This window comes from Acipenser ruthenus, chromosome 18 (assembly GCF_902713425.1).
Source record: "Acipenser ruthenus chromosome 18, fAciRut3.2 maternal haplotype, whole genome shotgun sequence".
In the NCBI taxonomy this organism is placed as follows: domain Eukaryota; kingdom Metazoa; phylum Chordata; class Actinopteri; order Acipenseriformes; family Acipenseridae; genus Acipenser; species Acipenser ruthenus.
In genome coordinates this window covers 32,676,184-32,695,648 of record NC_081206.1, presented here as the reverse complement: position 1 = coordinate 32,695,648, position 19,465 = coordinate 32,676,184, and the positions used below count along the sequence as shown (strand labels likewise).

Below are 19,465 nucleotides of genomic sequence, written 5' to 3'. Positions count from 1 at the left end.
AGAACTGGGTGGTGCAAGCCATCGGGAGACGCGTCAAAAATCACACTGGACATTTCCATTAATGCATAAGCTTACCAACTAAAGCATCACCATTTTCTGTCAAATATTTGCAATTAAGATTGTCGGTGTTAGGCAGTGTTTTAGCTGATGGACAGACAGTACTGTCGCACGAAGTCACCAATACATAACTCTGTACAATAAACAGTGGCTGTCCAGCAAAGCTCAGCGCGGCTCTGACAAACTCATTAACACAGTCATTCTGCGCTCTCTTTTTATTAAAGCGTGTGTAAAAGCTGCATAAATGGATTGCTTGTCTCTCAGTTCACTTTCTTGTTTTAGTTTAATGTGTCACTTGTTTTTCAGTCTGTTCTTTTATTGTCAGAGCGAATGCATCAGTATTTGCAGCGCTGTGCATCCTCTGCCTCATCTGACCCACTTCTGCTATTTTTGCTTTTTGCATACTTCGAAACATTCATTTTCTTTTGAATATTCATAAACTGATTTATGTTTTCTCCCCTTCCTCATTGTGGCAAAGTGCCCCGCCCCTGTGTGCATTTGTGTGATCTGTGTTGTATGTTGGATGTTGTGTGTGTTAATGTCGGTGTATAGATTGGTACACGGGATATAAACGGGTCTGTGTTTCACGTGTATTTAGAAAGTGTAGAGTTGTATTTAGGCACGAGGAGAGCACAAATCACTTCACGTGCTGGTTAAATGTAATATGTGAGCATGGGGTTGCACAGAATTAATTCACGTGCTGGGATTCAAGTGAATAATTAATTAGTAATTGAATCCCAGCACGTGAATTAATTCTGTGCAACCCCGTGCTCACATATTACATTTAACCAGCACGTGAAGTGATTTGTGCTCTCCTCGTGCCTAAATACAACTCTACACTTTCTAAATACACGTGAAACACAGACCCGTTTATATCCCGTGTACCAATCTATACACCGACATTAACACACGCAACATCCAACATACAACACAGATCACACAAATGCACACAGGGGCGGGGCACTTTGCCACACTCATCCACTAAAAATATTATATTTTTGTGCAAGTATTTCAATTTTTGATGTTTTTGATCAAGCTAGTAGTTACTACGCCCAGCAATTGCCACAATAATCAGACTTTGATTGGCCAACATAATCAGGTGATAATGTGTTTGTGAAGTGACAGGAACCACGTTTGAACGCTATTTGATCCTCTGACATCTAAACGTCTGCTGTATCCTAGGATACAGTGTAGGTCTGCTTATTACAATGTCAGAGTCAAAATAAAACAGCATTTTAATCAAAATATTGTGTATTTCCTAGAAAATAGTACCAGGAAAATATTGAATAATAGACAAGAATCGGGTATAAATCAGTAAAAACCATGTCCAGTTAAAAAAAAAAAGTCCTGTATTTTTTGGTAAATGCGGAACACTAAGGATACTGTAGGTTTGCAGTTTAAAAAAATCAAAATAAAATACAGTCATGTATTTCAGGTAAACAGTTTGGATATCATTCTTCACACTGACAAGACTGCACCCACATAGCTGAGTAGAAGTATTCCACAGGCAGGGCTTGTGGAGCTGTTTCATTAGCTAGAACTGGCTACACTTGGTAAATTGGGTTGTTCACTCATTGATTTAACTGGAGGCCATCGTGTAGCTTTTGACAACAGCACACTTTAATTTACTGTATAAGGCCCCTTGCTATACCGAGGAGAGAGGCCTAAATTACAAATGTATTTCAGGTTTATTTTGCGAGTCACGCGTTTTCGTTGTCAAGTGAAATCTATTTGCAAAATATCGTGCTGATCTTTTATTAGGAAGATGCCAGTTGAAAATGACTGACAAACAGTCTCAGGGCTCCGCTTGCTGGCCTTGGCTGCTCCTTGCCAGTGCTGCTCTGTCATCAAATTCACGGACGCCTCTTGATGCAAAGCCAAGGATTCACTTTCCCTGAACTCATGGTGTGATAAAGCAAAGGGAGAGCACAGCGCTTGATAAAATATTCACTGCAACTGGTGGAGAAATGAAAAGCATTCCATAAATAAAAACCGTAATTACGCAGAGGTGAAACAGGGTCATCTTTCATCACAGTCATCAGCAGGAAGAATATACCTTTTGTTTTCAATGCTGGGTTATAAAAACATGTTTAGTAGAGCTGCCTCTGGTTGTATTCGTTTTATTTATTGCTGCACAGGCTCATAAAAAAATGGTTCTGCTGAAGGGAGTGCAGCTGCACTGGCTTATTAAAATCCTTGTGGAAATGAAAGGGGTACACAGTATAGTGTGGAATCGCTGTTCACCATCTCACACCACTCCTGAAATCTTATCCCACAAACATGTGTGAAGTACGTTCCTCCGTGTAAGAAGCAATAGGGTAGGTACTGCACACAGAAAAACAGACTAACCAACCAAATGCAGTGCAATTTCAGTGTTGAAAAGAAACACCATTTTACACCATTTTTCCTGTTTTTTTCTTTTTTTCCCCCAAAAAGGTACGAGAGACACAAAATCCATGAAGCGCTGGGATGTTTTGTGTTCATCTCTCTTTTCCATGCAACCCTGGGCCATTACAGATTCTCTGCATCACCCAAAATCGCTTCTGAATATAATGTTTCCCTCAGGGGTGTATGCCTGCCCCAGTCTCAGAAAGTGGGTGACAGTCAGTAGATGGCATCAGTGCCACAATATAAACAGGCTTATAAAGAGAAGCAGGGAAATCAACACATAATGGGAAGGCTTCTGTCCTCAAAGGACGCTTCCGATCTAAGATGACACTTGTTGTCGTTAGTAAACAAATAAATAAAGAAGGGTCAAACCAAACAAGATCCCCCCTCTTTCTTATGTTAAAAGCCCTGTCTCTAAGCAGATAAGCCTTCTCTTTTTAAACAGCTCCTGGTCACTTTAATTAAGGCTATCAGCAGACTGATAGCATTACAGTGATAGGGAATGGGTTTAGCCTGTTCTGCTGCATTAGGATTTCATATCTTGTGTTACGTGGGGCCTGGAATATATAACACAATATAAACGTAATCTTTCTTTATCTAAGGATTCAACATAATACTGCAAGTGCGCCCGTGCTCACAGTAATACTTGAGATGCCTCGACAAGTAATCTTCATCCAATCAAGTCAGAATCGATTTGTTATTCAGTGTGTGCCTGACAGTGTTTATTCTTTTCTTTCTCCTGCGCTCATCCCTGCGTGAGTCTCTCATTTGGACCTGGAATGCATGATTCAGTCATCTGAACTGCAATGAAGAATCCAGACGCAGAGCTGTACATGTGCACAGTGTAGTAGAGGCAGGCATCCATCATGGACAGTGTAGAGAATACAGTACCAAGCTCCCTGAGAACCATGGCTCAACACAATCTCTGCTCAAATTGCACACATGTATGCTTCTTTTGTCTCAGTGATTCGGTTGTGGACCTCAATTCCACAACAGAACGTCATTTTCCATAATTCTGGAAAAAAAAACCTTCGCTGTAAAAGCTGATTATGAGTTACCAATTGCAAAACATAAACCCAACACTGTTCCATTGTTTTATTTGTATTCTTGTCAGTTTCAGTGGTATGTCAGCAGTGTCAGGCCATCCGTTTATGGCTTATTTGAAAAGAACATTTGAAAAGAACATATTGCAGATTCAACTCCCAGAAAGATACACTGAGGTGTATCTGGCATGCAAAAACAACCTTTTGTAAATATATATAAGAACACACATTTGATTGTTAGATTGTACTGGCCATGCAGTATGTGTTTTTCTGCATTTTGAAATATTTTGTAAATATTCTGTTTTTTAATTGCTACCCAAGACTTAACAGCCTCAGTTCAATGCTCCATGTACTCACAGGTGCCTTTTTCTGTTTACAGCGCCACCTAGTGTCCGCATTGTGCACTCCGGGCAGGCATGCAACATCGAGGAAGAACGATACACAGAGCGAGTGTACACCATAAAAGAAGGAGAGACTCTGGAATTAACATGTCTTGTAACTGGCCACCCGCGGCCACAGGTGAGTCAGCCATTAGAAGTTTACTGATGCCAGTAACTTGTTGCACCTACACATACCTGCACAGCAGAGGAAAGTAATATCGTGATACAGGAAAACTGTTTAACAGTGGACTGAGAATAGATACATCGTGAAGGGAAGGTGAATGAAAATTGACTCGCGTTGATACAAAAAAAAAAACAACATTATCATTATTTTATATATACCTGTATATTTAATTGGATGTCAAAAGCATTAAAAGGTTTACTCAGAGGGGATTAAGAAGAGCTCAGGGCTATCTCAATAAACAATTTGTGTTGTTAGCTGCACATCACTTTGAATGAGGTGGAGAAACAGCGTTGATAAAACTACTGTAGTAATGGCAAAGTGAAAAGATACCAAATGAAAGTGTTGTGAAACCTAGGAGAAGGCTCTTCAGGAGTTTTGACACTCAGGTGGTTTTATTGAAAGTATTTCACAAGGAAAAGCTCCATGATAAGTGGGTACTTGGAACTGGTTATCTTTGGCATGGTTCAGTGTGTTATATGCAAAACCCACTGCAGCTCTTTACTCCATCTGTCTTACTTAAGGCAAGCAACAGGACTTCACAGCTTAGCACAGACAATACTGCCTGAATCTCGCACTCGGATGTCTGCAAGCTGTCAGCCCACACTATTCCAAAAATAGTGCATGTGGAGGGAGGGTTGCTTCACTGCTATCCATCAATCAAACAAACACAAAATAAAACAAGCTCAGTGATACAGTATGAAAACCCTTAAAGAACAACAGCACTGGGGAACACTTTACTTTAAGAGCCTCTGATTACTCTGTATCTGGAGATGGACAGATTCCCATGCAAGCAGCGCGACCATGCTGTCCACAGATAGCTCAAAGTAGACCTTTCAGGATACATGTGAAGCAGGGAGTGATTCATGTCCTTTTAAAAGTCATTGGGTCTTCACCATGCTGCAAGCCCCCTTGAGCCCATTCCGAGAGGTCACATGTATTTAATGCACAGTCAGACTTCAGGCTTTCAAGCAGACATTAGAATTCACCTGGATTTCTGGATCCCGAATCACAGGTCACGCATTACAGTGCTGTTGATGACATCATACAGGCTGTGCAGGAACAGGTAACCCGTTTCACCTGCGTGGGTCGGCATTCTCTGTGACTGGATCACTACTGACTGTATCACAAAGTTTCAACCTCAATTGCATTTCTGAAGTTTGAACATCATCACAGATGTGTGTGTGCGTGTGTGCGTGCGTGCGTGCGTGTGTGCGTGTGTGCATGCGTGTGTGTGTGTGCTTTCTTAACAATGCCCTCAAATAATTCAACACATCCCCTTCTAAAAGGTAATGTTTTTTTTTCAGTGCTTCAAACCGTACTGTGCTCCTAATTATGAAGAGGAACCAATTGAACCTCTGACCTGTCAGTTCTATGTTAGTTAAACAATGAATCATTTCTATTTAACCTGAAGTGGAACAGCACTCTTGAAAGGGAGTTGCGCTACCCCTGGTGTACACTATCTACAGCACCAGCAACCTGGGCATATGTAAAGGGGTGCTCCCATGGGATGAGAAAGAGAAGTGCAACTGCTTTTCTGGTCCAGAAAGAAGTAAGGGTGCCTGTTGAGGATACAGTGGCACAACCCATGCAAAGAGCCACAGGTTTCTATTAGGATGCCTTGGTTTCTTGAAGCATTACTCACACACCATGGTGTTCTTTCCAATTAGCTGTGCAGGGTCCCAGATGAGACTAGAGGCCATTCAGTCAGTGGCTGGCAAAGACCGCCTCCGTCAATCACTCGGGCCGCTGTGCATCTTCAGTGCACATGCTTTTACAAGTCGTTAGGATAGTTCATACAAAGTTCATAGGATAGTTGTACTTCACAGCGTGGATTGTTCTGTCTGCCGTTTCTTAACTGAGAGGATTAAATGCTGACAGTTGCTTTGAGTGACGCCTCTATAGTGTGTCAGTAAGATGGCTGTTTTTCATGTCAGTCTTCTGGAGTCTTGCCTAGTGCTCCACATGTAAAGGTTGTAAGTGTGTTATGCAGTTCATGAGTGCCGCAGTTGTGTATATACGCAGTTCATGCACACAGTGCTTTCCTGTCTTGAATTTAGCTGTTTCCAGTCTGTCCTTATTTATTTTTTTAACGGACTCTGGTTCAGGTCATTCCCACTCAAGGACGTCTCTGGTTCAGGTCATTCCCACTCAAGGACGTCTCTGGTTCAGGTCATTCCCACTCAAGGACGTCTCTGATTCAGGTCATTCCCACTCAAGGACGTCTCTGGTTCAGGTCATTCCCACTCAAGGACGTCTCTGGTTCAGGTCATTCCCATTCAAGGACGTCTCTGCTTCAGGTCATTCCCACTCAAGGACGTCTCTGATTCAGGTCATTCCCACTCAAGGACGTCTCTGGTTCAGGTCATTCCCACTCAAGGACGTCTCTGGTTCAGGTCATTCCCACTCAAGGACGTCTCTGCTTCAGGTCATTCCCACTCAAGGACGTCTCTGGTTACAGTGTGTGTTCTGCACACAGCAAGGGGTTTTAAGCTACAGTCCAGGGAAAAGAACACCTAGCTAAAGCTGTTCTTAGAGGTCATTGCATATATTTAGAAAAGCAAAGCCATGATTTGATTTCTTGGTAACACTTTACATTAAGTGTCTCTTACTACAATGTTAGTACACCATTGTAACATAGTTATAACACATGTGGTTGTGTAGTTACAATGCAACAACATGCTTAATTACAGAATGAAACATACTGTTAACAGTAATTGTAGCTACACTATATTGACACGTGCGGTGGTGTATTTACAAAGTATTTATAACCATCTGCGTAATTACACAGTGTAGTTACAGACACTTACTGTAAAGAGTAAACAATGTATTTTACTCAATATTTGCTTACTTATTTTCCAATTTAAACAAAGGAATCCAGAAATGGTCCAAAGTAAATGGTATTGCTTGTTTTTTTTTTTCCTTTAGAAAGCTTTGCCCTGAGCTGAGCAGCAGTGCTATAAAAGCACATTCAACCAAGGTGAAGCTGTCTTGACACAAGTTGTCTGCAGATTCCATTAAGATGTTGAAGCGATTCCTCCTACAGTAGTTAACATCCCTGCACTCGCATTAGGAAGCTAATGACTGGAAACGTTTCACTGCTGTGTGTTCTGCCTTTCCATTTGTGTGTCCTTCACCGTGTTCAGTGTGAGGCTACACTTCATATCATAGAGTAAGGAGGCAGGGAGGAGAAACGCCAGCAGAATGCAAGTCTGTCTCCCGGGGCTGGCGCAGTAGCTCAGCACGCTGTAGCTTCAAACAGGCAGCATGACAAGATTGTGAATAGACCATGCATTTCATCATGAAACAGTATTTAATAGCAACGTGCACTGAGGATTCATGGAATGACGATATGGGATAGTAAAGAATTCAAGTCTGGCCTTCAGCTTGCACTGACTTATTCTTTGGCTCAGGAGAGAAAGGCATTCACTCAACAAGTCAGCATTGAATTAAGCAGCACTCGCAGCCTGCTGACAGTGTATTCTGTGGTTAAGTATTCCAGCAATGAAATATGTATGTTTTAATGGCTTGATTACAGGGCCTTATTGTTCAAAGACAACTGTCCAGTGAGGAATGAGAACATTGTGCACAAAATAGACAAGAATCAACTTAGGTACTGGAAGGAGCTGCTCAGTGATGTGTTTTTAATAGTTTAAGCAAGTGAACATTATTTTATTCATCTCAGTACTTGCTATGCCTGTTATTATACATACATGCACACACACACACACACACATACATACATATACATACATACATACATACATACATACATACATACATACATACATACATACATACATACATACATACATACATACATACTCCTGTAATTCTAAGCAGTTTATTACACAGCAAATTAGCACCACATATTGAATGAATAATAAATAATAATAACAGCCGTATCACTAATAAGGGAATTGCCTTTCCATAGACTGCAGTATTTAGCTCTGCCGCTGTTTAGATCAGTTGTGTAGACCCCATGTTGGCTGGAGATGAACTGAAAAAAATGTTCAGAACCCGTTGCCATTACAATTACCCAATCAGCCCCAACATAAATAATAACCACAAACAAACAAAAATCAGTCGCAGCTGCTGCACCTGTACAGAGGGCAGCTTTGAGTCTGCTGTCCCTGGGGAGAGCGTGTATGAAGTCAGGAGGAAGAAGCTGTTTGATCCGCCTGGTTTAGAGTTTGTTGTGTTGTTTCTCGTAAACCACGTGATGCTGCTTTGTTTGCGTGGTACGTTTTACACAGAGAGCCTTCTTTCAGCTTCTTATCCAGGCGACATGCAGTAATTATGTGAAGCGGCTGTTTCCCCCTCATCTTGAATTGATTCCCATAAGAGACTCTAACATGGCTACAACTCTATTCAGTAAAACACATTTCTTCTTCTCCAATTAAAAACTCTTTCTTTCTGTATTTGAATCCCATACTCCCATAGGTCTTTACTGTACCCAGTTTCTAATCCTTCCAGAAGGAGGTCAGAATAAATGGATACATCCTTTGTATTTACTTAGCGTGCATAGCGAGAGCATTTCACACCAATAATGATTTTTTTTTTTATCAATGAGACCTTTTTTTTTTTTGCCGAAATATAAAATGTTCATTAAGTGGCTTAGTTTGTTGCTCAATGATCGATTAGTGAAGACCTTCAGCATGCTGATGTGTCAAGCCACATTACCATCAATCTTCATTATAAGAGGGTTATTAATAATACAACAACTGTTTAAAACATTCAGCAAGGCACACAAACTGGCTGCCTTTCCCCTGAAACATATCAAGGTTAATAGAGATTGCAGTCAATCAGCAAGGATGTTTTCCAGCGTGTGAGTCACATCAAGAGATGTCTTTAATGTTCCATGTCAGAATGATCAAACAAAGAACACTCAAGCCTGGAGCGTTTCAAAGTTTGAGAGTTCTTAGGAGTTAATATACAAACTTGAGACAGGTGTGACTGCAGAAAGTGCATCACTGAAGAGGAGACAGGTGTAACTGCAGAAAGTGCATCACTGAAGAGGAGACAGGTGTAACTGCAGAAAGTGCATCACTGAAGAGGAGACAGGTGTGACTGCAGAAAGTGCATCACTGAAGAGGAGACAGGTGTGACTGCAGAAAGTGCATCACTGAAGAGGAGACAGGTGTGACTGCAGAAAGTGCATCACTGAAGAGGAGACAGGTGTGACTGCAGAAAGTGCATCACTGAAGAGGAGACAGGTGTGACTGCAGAAAGTGCATCACTGAAGATGAGACAGGTGTAACTGCAGAAAGTGCATCACTGAAGAGGAGACAGGTGTAACTGCAGAAAGTGCATCACTGAAGAGGAGACAGGTGTAACTGCAGAAAGTGCATCACTGAAGAGGAGACGGGTGTGACTGCAGAAAGTGCATCACTGAAGAGGAGACAGGTGTGACTGCAGAAAGTGCATCACTGAAGAGGAGACAGGTGTGACTGCAGAAAGTGCATCACTGAAGATGAGACGGGTGTGACTGCAGAAAGTGCATCACTGAAGATGAGACAGGTGTGACTGCAGAAAGTGCATCACTGAAGAGGAGACAGGTGTGACTGCAGAAAGTGCATCACTGAAGAGGAGACAGGTGTGACTGCAGAAAGTGCATCACTGAAGAGGAGACAGGTGTAACTGCAGAAAGTGCATCACTGTTTGACCTTACTATAGCAAACAGGTCATACCTTATCATTATAGCACGGTGGTTCTTCATTAACCAAGTCAGTATAGCATTTTAAGTATCAAGTATTTCAGCGGCCCCAGATACCTTTTGTTTGTGAAAAGCATGATAATAAATTAAAGGCTTATTGCAATGTAGGCTTATTGCAATGTAGGTCATCCGCACAGGAAGCCCGAGGAAAGCAAGGCTGTACTGGAGCTGAATGAAGGATTTGCTCCGCCCCCCAGCACTGCTGGCACAGGGGGCACGCAGAAGGAACTTCCTAAAAGGACAGCAATCATACAAACGGATCAATTAACATTTTCATAGCATTCGGTTGTCTTTCTTCAGTTTTCCACACTGTTTTGTGGAGGGCCACATTACTTTAGTAAAGAATACAAATTAAACACTCACAGTATCCTGGCCCAGGCAGGACCTTATTTAGGAAGCCATGGTGTCAGAATGTCTGTTCACAGCTTCAGGATCCTATTGTAGTGATTTGAAGCACAGTAACTTATTGTAACTTAATGATCAGCAAGGAAAGGATTTATATCTTACCTCAATCCACTACGTCCCTGCTGTGTGAGTTCACCTCCTCCTCCCCAGCCTCAAACCTGCTTTTTTTCGCTTTGTCTAACAGGGGAGGTCATCTGTCATGCCCCCCTGCCCATGGCTTCCCTATGGTCAACCTCGAAAGGCAAGGCCAAAAAATGTTAAAATGTGTATACTGTAGTAGTGTTGTGTAGTCTGTTTTATTAATAATCTATCGCATGAGTTTCCTGACTGAACTAAAAAAAAAAAAAATCAATAAACAAATTCAATATGTAACAGAATAGTCCTATCCTACAGGCTGTAGCCTGAGTTCCAGAAGAGAATCTGCCAGGGCACATTGAGTGCAGTCCTTCTCAGCGGTGAGGGGAGGTGTTGCCGACACGGTTCTGAATGTTAGGCAGACACAGAGAGGCAGCAGCTGGGAGGGAGCCTGGTCCTTCAGTGTCTCCCAGCATGAGTCTCCATTAGCAATCAAGCTGTCATTGACAGAGTCCTGCTCTCACAGCTGCAGCCTCAGCAGCTAGAGAGAGTTTATTTCAGTTGCCATCTAAAAAGTACATTACCATCAAAAAACATCAATTTAAAATAACCACCTAACAAACACTTGCATTTACTTTTTGAATAGCTAAATATGCATCATGAGGTGCAAGTTATCATCCCAGGTTTGAAAGAAAGAAAGAAAGAAAGAAAGAAAGAAAGAAAGAAAGAAAGAAAATAAAGTGCATTAATAACCCCTGATGTAATTAATTGTACAGTATCAGCCAAACTGAGAGTGGAAGGTATTGATTGGAAGTGTTCACTACAGCTAGCTTGTTACATTCCTTGGTAATGGGCAGAATTGATTTGTTTGTCATAAAGAACAGCAGAACCATATATACAGGGTATTAATGGCAGGCAAGGATGTTTGCTGATTGCAAGTGAATTTAAGAAACAACTCATGGAGAAATGAAACTAAATAAAGGAATAAACTTCTTGGGGAGATGATCCTTTAAATAACACACTGATGTATTTATAATTGGAGGGAGCCCACAAAGTGTGTCGTTAGCACATTTAATTTTTTTCTGAAAAAAAAAACCCTGTGGAAGGGTATCTTGGAAAAGGCAGGCAAACGACAGCAGGAGCAGGATGCATTCTGGGAGAGTAAGGTTAAGCAGTGGATGCTGCACTGTTTAAAATGAAGCCACATAAACAAAATACAAAAGAACAACATTCAACCGAGCGAGAGCAAGACAGAGAGCACAGGCCTCCTGAGCTGAACTGACTCCAGCAGCCAGCACTGGGCCTAAATACAACTGGAAGAAAAAAACAAACACACAGACAAAAAGAAAACATGTGGTCAGGTTAAATGATAAATTGAGTCCCAGTTTAGCCTGACCACGTTCAAACACACATGTTACATGTTATTTTAACCTCATCTATGCCAGAACTGTTGTGTGTTTATTTTTATGTATGTATATATGTTTTTTGAACTTCTTGTTCAATGACATGTTTTGGCTAACCCAAATTTTCATTAGCACCCAATAGAGGTACTAAACCAGAAATAAGCACAGACAAAATCTTGATCGTAATTGAACTAATTATGTTTTTGTGGTGAATAGCTTTGATAATCTAGCCCATTGAAGTCAATGGCATGGCAAGGCCTCCCCAGTGTGTATTGTAGAAATGCTGATAGTATCTCTGTGCCAGCTCATCCTAAAACCCTCTCTGTGATCCTCGCTCAGATCAGATGGACCAAAACAGCAGGAAGTGCCTCCGACCGGTTCCAGGACTCGAGCGTCTTCAACGAGACCCTGCGGATCAGCAACATCCAGCGACACCAGGGGGGGCGCTATTACTGCAAGGCAGAGAATGGGCTGGGCTCGCCCGCCATCAAGTCTATCCGCGTGGACGTCTATTGTAAGTAGACAGCTTCTGAATTGGGTTCACCAATCCAACGTGCTGGCTCTCTTTTATTCGTCACCTATTTGCTAGGTACAATCAGATCCATGTATTGTGTAGTGACAGTCAGAAGCAACTGTTTTCAATGGATTAATTACAGTGTTAACACATCAAGGTGTGCCTGATTATGTGCAGCAGGGTTGCGTTCAAACACACAACCCGTCAGTTTTTTTTCCGTTCCTGGCAATAGGGAAACATGCTGAAGCGGTAATGTGTTGCAAATACATTAGGCAGATGTAATTATTGCCTAGTTTTACAGCAATTCTTACAGGTAATAGTGACTCCTTCAGGTGAGTCCAGGGAATGGCATAGAAGTGCCACTAATATATTGTATTTATATTCTTATATTGTAGCCTCAGCGGGGCACAGTCAGGTAGCCAGTATGCATCCAGCTATCCTGGGTTACACAGACTGTCCTGAACACATAGAAGCTGCATTCTCCTACATGCTGGAATATCAACCCCTACTTTCTTCATGCATTGGAGAAAACACATGTTCAAAAAAGTGTTAAGCAGAACATAAATCAGTACGTGTGCAAGGCATCGCTATGCATAGCAATGCACATCCAGTCGCATTTTCATTTTAAATTACGGCTGCTGTACAAACAGACTCCAGTGGGAAGCGATGAGTTAATGTGTCACATTCCATAATTGCATGAACCACTGTAATGGATTTCCTTCGAACCTACAGCAAGCATTTCTGATTCCAGCCTCGAGCCTGTCTGAGCTGGTGCTCCACGGAACCAGAACAATCAAAGGGGTCTGAAGGCTTCTCTTCTCTGTACTACCGTTTGTGACGTCACTTGAGTCTGGCAGCTCACAGCAGCCAATCAGGGCTTTGTCAGTCCGAGGTGGTTCAGAATGAAGACTAGAACACAGTGTTAAGGGCTAGATGTATCCAGCCTGGTGCACTGGGAATATAGCAGACATTTCTGGATGCTCAGCACACTGCAGTATGAAATGCAATTGTGATTTCTAAGGAAAGATAAAGCAGCAGTATATGAAATGGTGCTGTAGATACACAACGGTAACCAAAGGATGTGACAGTCTGTTCTTTCAAAGCTGACATAAGCAGCCTTTGGACTTCACAGGAGATAATTAGTTGTTATGTGTGACTCATCCTGGAGTAAATTAAAAAAAAAAGAGAGAGAGAGAGAGAGAGAGAGAGAGAGAGAGAGAGAAAGAGAGAGATAGAGGAAGGGAGGGAGAGGGAGAGAGACGTTTTGCATACTTTTTATTTATTTTTATTTATTTATTTACATTTATATAGCTTCTTTCATCACAAGGACCTCAAAGAGCTTTACAATATTTTACAATATAATACAAAACTTAAAAGGCAAAGATAATTCCTATAAAACAGTTTTAAAAAAATGATATATAGTCAGTGATAAAATGATGGTTAAAAATACATTTTATAAATCAATGCTGTTTTAAAAATAGAAAGATTCCCTGCTTTTTTGAGTGAAGATGGTAGAGCAAGAGAAGGCCCTCCCTGCCACACCATCTTTAACAACCAGCAGCCCCACATCCTGCGATCTTTACCACTAGACTAGCTGCCCAGAGTCTTAGTATCCTGTAAACTGTGACAGGCTGTAGTTTCCAAACAGCACCACAGGCTGCTATTATGTCTGGCTCAGTGGCAGGGCATTTAATAGAGGGCTTGATTCATTGGCTCTAATATTAGAGTCACTTTGGGTAACCATGGTGTTTATGAGTGTCATTAACAGCCAGCCTTGTGCAGTGTTTACAGCCTTAATTTTACTTCTCTGAGTGCTTCACTGGCTGCCATGAGAGAGAGCGAGAGAGAGAGAGAGAGAGGGAGAGAGAGAGGGAGAGAGAGAGAGAGGGGAGGGGGTGAGAGAGAGAGAGAGACACCCATAAATGCAGTTTAAATTGGGACATAACATGTTTACTGCTCAATATAAACCTGGTTTTCAAAAGTATATTGCTGAGGTTGGCTTGATACCATGTGCGCTCATAAATGTAGTCCTGACAGCACACTCTAAAAAAAAAAAAAAAAAAGCAAGCATGTACCGTAAGTGTTTGAGAATGCAAAAGTAATCCAGAAGGATGAAAACATTGTAGCTTTTTATTTTAAATCTGCCGAGAAAATTTCTTCGAAAGTAGAATAGCTGACAGAATCAGTATTGTTTTTTTTTTTTTAATTTAGAGAGACCAATTATTATTTTGATTTTCCCCCTATTTGGAATGTTTAATGATGTTTTTTCTCCTCACCGCAGTCCCCACACAGCACAGACGTTCTGAGGGCGTGTGAGTGTCCTCCAATCTCACAAGCCTACAGAATCGCTTTTATGCTGAGTAATCCAGAGTAGGGGTGGGCGGGCTATAGATCCCACAGAACAGAGATCAGCCCTGCTTTTTATTCACTCTGAATGTGCTCTGTGTCTGGCCAGTAGGGTTCGCTGTGGCGTGATGAGGAGAAGCATGTTTTCACGGTGGCTGCCCTGCTCAAAGCCACACTGGTATCCTTGTACTGTAACTACAAACACAGTGCCCCGGAAACAAGACGAGCTAGACTTTCTGTCCTAGCGGATTCAATTGTCAGTGTCTGCTTGAGAGAGGGGCTGGACTGAGTGGCTGTGATGTGTTCAGGACTGGATTGCGAATGTAATGAATGTTTCTTAGGTGCGTTATATAGATCTGTATGTGTACACGATGGAGTCCTGCTATTTCATTTCTGATCCTCTAAGGATTCTTTTTATTTTTTTCTAGCGTGGTTCAGAGATGTTTTCGTGTTTAACAAAGGTACACATTGTCAGCATAATAGCAGGTTAAATGGTTATGTGTGAAGCACTAGAATGTAATAAGATAAATGGGGCCCACGTAGTTGAAATTCAGATGGATGCTACCTTCCCCGGCGCGGTGCAGATCTCTGTAATTAAGAGGTGTAAATAAGCTCTTTAGAGACAGAGCAAGCAGACCTTTGTCGCTGTTGAATCTCTTGTCAATGGCAGACATCAATGTTCCACCCACCAAATTCTTACCTTTAGAAATTAATTAGCATGTTGGTAAGCAACCTTCCTTCTGAAATACAATACTTGTGAATCTGTCACACCAGTTTGTATTGCCGTCTACCAGTCCAGTAACAATACAGTTCTGTGGTACACATGCCAACTGCATCCCCCAAAATATTTTTATTTGTACTAACCTGTGGTTCTGTAAGTTTATGGCTTGCTGGCCGTGTGTATTGGATTGTATATTCTGAGTTTGTTTCCGGCTTGGGTTTTGTGATTGCTTGATTGGATCTGAGTTAATGTCTCCTTTGTTGGGGAATCAAGAAAAACACTTTGATCAGCTTTTAGAAACGTCAGCCATGTGATTTTAGTGCTGTTAGATGCCTATAAAAAAATCAAATTCTATCCTGGTTTAGGTTCTAGCTTGATGAACACCTCCCATGTGCTCTAGTGTAAGGGAAAGGAGAGCCCAGCAGATAGAATTCCATACAGAGTGAAAATCTCTTTTCTGTATAATGTAAACCCCTTCATATATACAGCCTCTTATTTTTTGTTTGTACCAATTTTAAACTAGACAGACAAAATTAGACAGAATACAGTTGCTGTATTGTACAGTAAATAGTGCTATTGGAAATACAGAACAGATGCAGCATGTGTCTGATGCACAATATAAAAACGTGTAACAAGAAATGTACGACAGTCAATGGACTGGAAATAGTGCAGGTCCATTTGAAAACAAAAGAATATAAGTTTTTATTAAAGTACAGAAAATGAAAGGGTTTTGGGTGAGTCCGGTAAAATACAAATACAATCCGATTCTTTTGAAAGCGCCCCATGAATATTTCAATGACGTCCAGTCCCATTTATCAGTATACAATCTGCTATCTCTTTCCCAAGTCTTTTAATAATGATTCGGGGCGACGCTGTGAAATGAATGGCTGTGGCCTGCCTGTCTGAGTATAAATAATTCCAGTCATGAATATGGATTGTAATGATATTAATAGAGATAGTGAAAAGGGAATGCTTGAGCCTGTCCAGTGACTGAATCATACGCAGAATCAATCACTTCATGGGGCTCGGCTACCAAAGACTGAAATGAGACATTATGCAAATGTGAAACGCTTGGAAGCCTTAAAAAAATATTGATATCGACACATTTTCATCAGAGGGAAACATACATTTAATTACAGGCCTGTATCACAAAGGAAAAGAAGCAGATCTCTGCCTGAGGGTTAGACTTAACAGTAAGCAGTTTATTAATCTGCATTTACTGCCCGTTTATTGAAAAGGGATGGACCGCTTCAGTGTTTTGACACATCTAAAGGAGAATGTTTCAAGGGGGTGCCATCATCATCATCTTCATATTTACCCTCATAAACGTTTTCTGCGGTATACCGCGGTGAGAGCATAGCAAAGTTTGATCAGACATATTGAAGGGATGGTAAAGCGGAGACAAGCATGGCTAAGCACACATATACACAGGAGCAGCTGAGGGAAAATATGAAAGCTGCACAACTGCTGTTTATAAAGGTTACAGATGCTGGAAATGGTCGTAACCAAAGGCATTAAGTTAAGTAAAAAGCAGGGCCAGCTTCATCAAAGGAACTTCAAGTGTTGCTGTTGCAATCCAGATACCATCCAGAAGTTCAAACACTCAATCATAAACCTAGTTTCTTAGTATCACTGTATAAGAATACCAGTTTTACCTAAGTGGGGAGATCTCTGAGCATCTGTTTGTTCCTATTGTATCACAAAAACAGTCCAGTGTGCTGATCTAACAGGACAGAGGCTGGACACAAACAGACCAGTGTGCTGAACTAGCCGGACAGAGGCTGGACACAAACAGACCAGTGTGCTGATCTAGCAGGACAGAGGCTGGACACAAACAGCCCGGTGTGCTATCTAGCAGGACAAAGGCTGGACACAAACAGACCTGTGGGCTGATCTAGCAGGACAGAGGCTGGACACAAACAGACTGGTGTGCTGATCTAGCAGGACAAAGGCTGGACACAAACCGAGGTGACCGTGCACACCGCAACCATCATCTTAAACACTATGCAAAAGAGCCTGGTCAGAATCTGTAACGGGAGTGTGCCGCATAACACCGCCAGTTACACTCACCCCCCCTTAACCGTGGTGATCTATGAGGTCTGAGTCACAGGACCAATGCTGGCCCCATTATTCTTTGCAGAGGCTGCTATAAGCAGCACCTTAGACAGAAATGTGCCTTCTTGTTGGATTTCTTGAGTGGACTTCAGACAACTTCTCAGTTTAAACCCTGGGATACTACACTGAATCTCTAAACTGGGAAAACAGCATGTCTGCACAATAAGATGCTTACCAGCAGCTGAAGGCATTAGTTTGTTGCTGGAGAGGCAAACAAATAGGAAGAATGATGGATTCTGGCAGACAAGTGAAATCTTCAAGAGGCAATCAAAAGGATCGTATGTCATCATGCTGCCTGAGCTGGGCCTCATGATTTCTTTATTGCTGCTACACTGGGGTGAGTTTGGGGTGTTAATTACAGCTGTTCAGCTTAAACTGCATGACTCAAGTGAGACAGACAGACATAGAGAACTTCCTTTTTAACTCAACATGAACGATTCTATAAGAATACAAAGTGCAGTAGTCTTTTTTTATATATATATGTCCCCAAGAAACTGCTGCATGCAGGTCTCAGTTAGATGCAAGGGTCCAGTTTCTGAGGATGTGCTGTCAGTATTGCTGCAAAGCTCTTGTAAGTTTGCATGGCTTGCCCCTTTCAACACCCCTCGTTGTTGTGGTCTTTGATTAGATGTACTCTTCAAGCTGCTTTTGAATAGGTGCATTTCTTGTGTGTATTTCTAGTGGCCTGCTGAGACACTCATGGGAGCAAGCTGTGCTTACCCTGCAGAGGGTTTCACGTTCAACAACTAGAATGACGTAAAGCTCCATTCTCTGTAGGAAGCCAGACCCTGACTGCAGCTTGTTTCCTGTCAGGTTTGCAGTCATCGGGTGGGTTGACAGGGTTGAGCCGCTGTGTTTATTCCAAAGACAGACTGTTGCTTTTAAAATGTAAATGAGTCGGCAATTGTATTGTGCTTGTAAAACTACCAACACTTTAACAGGGCCCCTAGTTTAGGCGTGATTCTGAAATTGAAATGCAGACTCTGCTAAATGATTTAAATTGCTTAGCCCTGCACTGTAAACTTTATTTGGAGTGATTTGCTTTTCTGGATGATATGAGAAAATTATGCAGATCTAATTATTTGTGTGGGTAGTCGAGGGAAGGGAAATAAACGTTTATAAAAAAATGAGTGGGTGACAGTAGGGCAGTGTACCAAAATACTGTAATACGATTTTCTATAGTGATTAGTTTACTTGTTTGGCATAGCATACATTTTATTTATTAGTAGTTAACATATGATAAGGTTTGTACTTTGTACTTTTGGCGCAGTGCAGATTATCACATAAATCACACAAATTAATCTCAAACACATTTCACTAATTATTCTCATTAGCAATTGTCATGAGATGCAGAATTGCCTTCTTTCAGTCGCCACATCCTGTGTTTGTACCCACATCAATGCTCCCCCCTGCAACAACACTGATGCTGTTTTTCTGTCCCCACGACTGCCATTCAATCTGGATACAAACACACTGAAAGTTATCGTTATTTACTGACAGTAAACCCTTTAGACAGCTGTCATCAGACATCAAGATGTTTACTGACTGTTGGTTTAAATCATCAGTCCCTCCTGATGTGATTCTTTCACTTTGGGTAAGTCAGTTTTGCTGCATTTTGCAGCCACTTATTGGAGGTCCCACTGAAATAATGAATCAGAAGGCTAATTGAATTACCACATATTGGAGGTCCCATCGAGATACCTAAGTGAAAGTCTTCTGCCTAAACTGCTATAAAGCTCTTCCTTTTTCTGATTCTTCCATCTAGGTATAATACGTGTTCCTTGTGAAGTGCATGCCTACCTACAATGTAGTCACTGTGGCGTTACAGTACAAAGTACATACAATTCATTGCAAAAAACTTCATTAAGTTTGCAACACAAACCCACACATCAAGTGAAATTGAGGTTATGTTTTTACACTACAGCAATCTTAACTGAGACATAGGTACTGCATAGGCGTTGTTTTCATTTGTATGCTGATGATACACAAATCTATGCATCATTTCCTATGCAGGCAGACATGGCAATAAATACACTTACAGAGTGTTTAACTGAGATTCAATCATGCATGGCTACAAACTGGTTGAAAATAAACCCAGACAAGGTTTTGTTCATTGGTTCT

General features: G+C 41.5%; 1 protein-coding gene across 2 annotated transcripts in view; it reads left to right on the top strand.

The window, feature by feature from the left end:
• LOC131698700 (MAM domain-containing glycosylphosphatidylinositol anchor protein 2) overlaps nt 1–19,465 on the top strand; it is a 130,171-nt gene that overhangs the window by 39,742 nt on the left and 70,964 nt on the right. For both annotated transcript variants that reach the window (XR_009307722.1, XM_058992061.1), the window contains exons 2-3: nt 3,868–4,007; nt 11,988–12,162. Coding sequence is in view for 1 of the 2 variants with exons in the window: in XM_058992061.1 (XP_058848044.1) it covers nt 3,868–4,007; nt 11,988–12,162 (315 nt within the window). In the remaining variant the exon portion in view is untranslated. The remainder of the gene's footprint in view (nt 1–3,867; nt 4,008–11,987; nt 12,163–19,465) is intronic.